The sequence below is a fragment of the Agelaius phoeniceus genome, unplaced genomic scaffold (genome assembly GCF_051311805.1).
Source record: "Agelaius phoeniceus isolate bAgePho1 unplaced genomic scaffold, bAgePho1.hap1 Scaffold_305, whole genome shotgun sequence".
In the NCBI taxonomy this organism is placed as follows: Eukaryota; Metazoa; Chordata; class Aves; order Passeriformes; family Icteridae; genus Agelaius; species Agelaius phoeniceus.
Genome location: NW_027509934.1, coordinates 56,460 through 62,086, shown reverse-complemented (window position 1 = coordinate 62,086; position 5,627 = coordinate 56,460). Strand labels below are relative to the sequence as shown.

At 49.9% G+C, this 5,627-nt stretch overlaps 1 protein-coding gene across 2 annotated transcripts; it reads right to left on the bottom strand.

Moving 5' to 3' along the window:
• Positions 1-2,559: 2,559 nt before the first annotated feature.
• LOC143693142 (uncharacterized) lies at positions 2,560-3,814 on the bottom strand. 2 transcript variants are annotated; one of them, XM_077173157.1, is made up of 5 exons: positions 3,458-3,814; positions 3,356-3,383; positions 3,080-3,120; positions 2,916-3,001; positions 2,560-2,835 (listed from the first exon to the last, which is right to left on the bottom strand). In XM_077173157.1, the coding sequence occupies exons 1-5, from the start codon at positions 3,607-3,609 to the stop codon at positions 2,720-2,722; spliced, it is 423 nt and encodes a 140-aa protein (XP_077029272.1). In that variant the 5' UTR covers positions 3,610-3,814; the 3' UTR covers positions 2,560-2,719. The 2 variants fall into 2 exon arrangements, with proteins under 2 accessions (XP_077029272.1, XP_077029273.1); XM_077173158.1 differs by having other exon boundaries at positions 2,916-2,996.
• Between the last annotated feature and the right edge of the window lie 1,813 nt (positions 3,815-5,627).

The window sequence follows — 5,627 nt, the reverse complement described above, 5'->3', positions numbered from 1 at the left end:
CACACTTGACACATCCCCTGCACAGACAAATGGTGACTGACCTGCTATGGGGAACCCCCTCACCCGGGATGGGGTGCTCTGCCATGGATGCAATGCATCTGCACCTGAAAGAAAGTTAGAACATATGTCAAACACCTGCAGGATGACTCAAAAGCTGCAAACACCTTATATCAATCTAGGAACAGCATCTAGAGTCCAAGTACACCCCACATGAAAAATTTCAACCCCCCAGGGCTTGTCCTATTACACAAGGCTATGCAGCAGGGCAGAGCAGCTCTGGCACAAATATGTGCAGACACCCGTGACACAGGACAGACAGGACACGACAAACAATGGGCACACAACACAGACAGGAATCTCTTGGCAAAAAGGATTACTGTGAGCAACGAGAGCATGCCAAATGAGATGACCGAGGTGAGACTGATGGCAAGCTGATGTGGCTCAGAAAACACTGAAGGAAGAAGATGCTAACTGAATTATTTATTCCAAGAACTGCAAAGATGGATGCCCAAGAATCCTACGGTCAGAAGCCTCTACCTGTCCTCACGTTCTTTCAAGCCCTAAGCTGCCATAATGGATCCTGGCAGGGCATAGCTATCTGTACAGCTCAGAACAGGACCTGAAAAGACATCTGACCGGATGCTTCCAAAGAGAGATGCGAATCTGATACATGTCTGAGCTCCCCAGGCAAAGGTTGTATGGCATGGGTGCCAGGCCAAGAAATGCAGAGATCACAGAGGATAAGAACAATGCCAAGGTTTCTGACAGGCCCCTGAAAAGGCTAAGGTAAGAGACATGAGATACCCGAACAACACACAAGGCACAATAGACAAGGGACATCATACACACCAGGACTGTTCTGCCCTGCTCACCTCAGCACTGGGATCAAAAGTGAGATTTTGCTTTTATGGGGCCTAAGGGGCCACTTCATGGACACCCCCCCCACCTCCAAAGCGGACTCAAAAACCCATCCCAGTAATTCCCAAACCAGCACCCTGCTTTCATCCCCCCTGGGGGTCGTAGCCCTCTACTTCTCTCTCAGACATCTGGGGATGCCGGTCTCAGGTGCAAAGAAAGGCCACCTCGTCAGCTGGGAAGGTCCTGCTGGCACCGGGCTGGTGTCTCTTCGACAGCTGTATTAAAGAAAACCAAACATCAATGCCTGATCGTGGCACCACATCGGCCAAAACCCCACAAGTCTGCTACTCACCGTGCTCCTAAGAACGCTCAGCTGCTCGGGCCGCACGCTTTGGGCACGCTCAGAGACCGAGGCCGTCGCCACAGGGGACGCCTGGGTTAAGAGGAGATGAGGTGATTTGTCACGGCTGAAACCTGAGTGGACCCTCGCTCCTCCCCCCTACTTCCCTGACTCACCACAACTCCTGGGTAGCTGCCAGAGGCCACCTGAATGGCACCTTTAAATAGAAAAGTTCAGGGCTTCATCACCAAGTCCTGTAATGCATCCACAGGGCTCACATTTGCAGGAAACCCGGAGCATCGGCCAGCTGGTGACGGGGGCTTGGCATACTCCGAGTGGATTGCCTAAAGCGCACAAACGAGAATGGAAGCTTAGAGCTGCACCAGAAATTGAGACCTGAGCAATAACAACTACTTCTCTCCACTGCTCACCTTGACAGCTGGTATCCACATTTGCTTTCTAAAAAGAAAGACAAAGAACAGTGCTGTAACAGAGTCACCATTTACACTTCTGCTGCAGAGACAAACGGCGCCTCACCTGCTCGGGGGAAACCCCTCATCCGGGATGGGGCCCTCTGGCACACATTTAATCCATCTGAATCTGAAAAAAAAGTTAGGACAAGAGTCAAACTGTTGCAGGATAACTTAGGAGCTCCAGACGTCTTGTGTCTATCTACAAATCCCATCTAGAGTCCCACTACACCCCACATTACAAACTCCCAGGGACTACTCCTACTGCACCAGGCTATGCGGCAGGGCAGAGCAGCTCCGGCACAAATGTGTGTGCTGACACCCGTGACACGGGACGGGACGTGACAGACAGGGGGGACACAACAGGAACAGAAAGCTCCTGGCAAGCAAAGTGGCTGCAAGGACTCAGAGAATGCAAAAGGAGATGACCGAGATGAGACAGATGGCAAACTGATGAGGCTCAGAGAACCCTGGAGGAAGATGCTGGCTGAAGGATTTATTCCAAGAACTGCAAAGATGGATACCCAGGAATCCTACGGTCAGAATCCTCTCCCTAACCTCACATTCTTACAAAGCCTAATCCGTTGAAATGGAGCATTGCGGAGCACGGCTGTCCGTGCAGCTCAGAACAAGACCTGAAAAGCCACCTGACTGGATGCTTCCAAAGAGAGATGCAATTCTGATGCCTGTCGGAGCTCCCGAGTCAAAGGTTCAATGGCCTGGGTACCAGGCCAAGGAATGTAGAGATTACAGATGCTAACAATGATGCCACGGTTTCTGCTAGGCTCCTCAAAGGCCTAAGGTAAAGGACATGACACATCCAACCACACATAATACACAAAAGACAAGGGACACAATACACACCGGGACTGCTCTGCCCTGTACACCTCAGCACTGTGATCAAAAGTGAGACTTTGCTTTTATTTCCCCCCCAGGCCTAAGGGGCCGCTTCGTGGACACCCCCGTCTCCAAAGCGGACTCAAAAACCCCTCCCGGTGGGTCCCTGCCCTGCGCCCTGGTTTCATCCCCTCTGTGGGTCGTAGCCCTCTACTTATCTCTCAGACATCTGGGGATGCCGGTCTGTGTCAGGTGCAAAGGAAGGCTGCCTCGACAGCTGGGAAGGTCCTGCTGGCACTGTTGTTAAACAACTTCCTGTTGTTTCTTCGTCTGCTCCAATAAAGTAAACAAAATATCAATGCATAACCTCAGCAGCACATTGGCCAAAACCCAACAATTCTGCCACTCACTCTTTTCCCAAGAATGCCCGGCTCCTGGGGCCGCACGCTTCAGCCGCACTCGGAGGCTGACGCCATCGTCGTGGGGCACGCCTGGGCTAAGAGGAGACGAGGTGATGTGGCGCTGCTGAAACCTGAGCGGAGCCTCGCTCCTCCTCCCTACTTCCCTGACTCACCGCAACTCCTCGGCCACTGCTGAAGGCTGCCCTGGTGACACCTTTAAATAGAAAAGGCAGAGGCTTCATTGCCGAGTCCCGTGATTCTTCCGCAGGGCTCGGGAGAGCGGCAAACCCGGCACGTCAGCCGGTTGGTGACTGGGGCCTGGCATACTCCTAGTGGATTGCCTAAAGCGCAGAAACAGGAACAGATGCTTAGAGTTGCACCGGAAAGTGAGACTGGAGCAATAACAACTGCTTCTGTACGCTACTCAATGCTCACCTTGCCCACCTCACCTTGACTGCTGATGTCCAGCTTTGCTTCCTAAAAAGAAAAAGAACAGAGCTGTAACAGAGTCACACTTTACAATCTCCCTGCAGAGACAAGCGGTGACTGACCTGCTCGGGGGAACCTCCTCACTCGGGATGGGTGGATGGATTTTGCCCTGGATTTTATCCTTCTGCGTCTGAAAGAAAGCGAGGACAAACGTCAAAGGGCTGCAAGATATCTTCACAGCTCCAAACATCTTCTGTCTATCTAGGAATATCATCTAGAGCCCGGCAACACCCCACAAACTGCGTGTCCCTGAGCCTTGTCCTGTTGCATCAGCCTCTGCGGCAGGGCAGAGCAGCTCCGGCACAAACATGTGCAGACACCCGTGACACAGAACGTGACAAACGGGGGGACGTTAAACACGACACATTATGCTTGTGGTGAGGGCCTCGAGGGGAAAAGGCAAAAGGGACCCCAAAGACACAGCAGGTAACACGGTACACCGGACAACACGACGTGGACCGGAACTGCTCTGCCCTGCCCGCCTGCACGCTGCCATCAAATGTGGAGTCTCTCCCTTTAGCTGTCCTAAGAGGCCCCTTGGAGAAGATTGCTTTTCCCTCTGCTAATTTTTAAATCTGTCCCAAGAACTCCCAACCTGCTACCCTCCCTTCTCCAGGCCATGGCCCCCGACTTATCTTTTGGATGATCAGTGATGTGAATCCACGTTGCACCTGAAATGAGTCTGCCTCGGAGGGCCCCGTGATCACCTGTTAGCCTCTCGGTCAGCTACAATAAAGAAAAACAAAACCAACGTATGAGTTTAGAGTTATGTAGGCCAAATCCCAGCAAGTCAGCTACTTGCCCTCTCCTGAGTGTGCCTGGCTCTTTCAGGCTCCACCTTCATCCTGATTCCAAGGCTGTGGCCTTTATTATTAGTGGCACCTGGGTTAGAGAAAAGCAAAGTGAAATGGCATTCCTGTGAGTGCAGTGGATGACCTTGTGTGAGGAAAACATGTGAATGCCTCTGCTATGCTTCTGAAAAGCCTTGTGTGGGGGGGGCCTCAAATAAACACCCTTTCTCACCCTGCTGCCTGCAAACCCCCCTGCCCCCCAATAACTCCTAACTGGATACCTGCTCACCCTCCCTCTCCCAGTCACAACCCTCAACTCACCTGAAGCCTCAATCTCAAACATCATTTTTAACACTGCCAGATGCCTCCTGTGACATGATGAATCTGCTGAAAGAAGTGCTGTGCTTGACACAACCTGGGATCTCTGGAAGCTGTGCACCTCCTAAAAACAATAAAAACACAAAACAAGAACAAAACCAGAAATTGCAGATACGCTTTATCACCCCTAAACACAAAATCCAAAATCTTCACCTTAAATACTCCCTGTATTCCATGCCATTTTCTTCACAGTATCTTCAAAGCCTCTATTGCTTTAGATGCCCAGAAACACCTGCTGAAAGCAAGCTAAGCTAAAAGAGGCTCTTCACTGAAATAACAGGAGAGCTCTCACCCCAGCACACCCCAGAGACGGAATGAAGCCCCTCACCAAAAGCTGGGGTTAATATACCCCTGATGGTGCCCGCCTCCCATTCCCATGATGCCTGGGAAAAGGGAGGGGGCTAATCCCACCAAATATAGAAGCCCACAGAGCAGCTGCAGCTGTTTGGCTCCTCTGACTCAAATTCAAAGGGAGTAAAGGCCTTGTTATAGAAGAAAGCTCTTCAGAAAAATAACAGCGCTTTCTTTTTTGACACAACTACTTGGAGCAGAAGAACAGAAAAATGGTAAGACATAAAGCATTGTGTTTAGGTAGCTTACCTAGATAAATTGGGTAATTTGCTGTTAACTTACATAATTATTCTGTGTTTAACAAAAGCCATCTAATAAATTAACACCCAAAACTCCAGCAGCCCAGCTGGCCCTACCAAATCTCTCTCTTGATACATACAGTAAACAAAAAAACCAAAATCCCAGCAATACCGATCAGAAGTCTAGGAAAGAAACCTCTTGAAATTAATCCTACCTCAAATACAAACCAACCCGTCCAGAAAGTTAGCTTCACTCAAAAAACTATTTACACAGAGTTAATAAGACCAAGAAATAAAACAACACACCCTATAACGACCCACCAACGAATACAACAGCGAAGGAAAAAAACCCATTTTTTTCTTTTTTTTTTATTTCAACTAGCTTCCTTTATTAGCTAGAACCAAAGATTTTGCCAGGGCTGTAAAAACAACAACTTCTTTTTCTTCTTCTCCTTCTGAAATGTCCCTTCTCC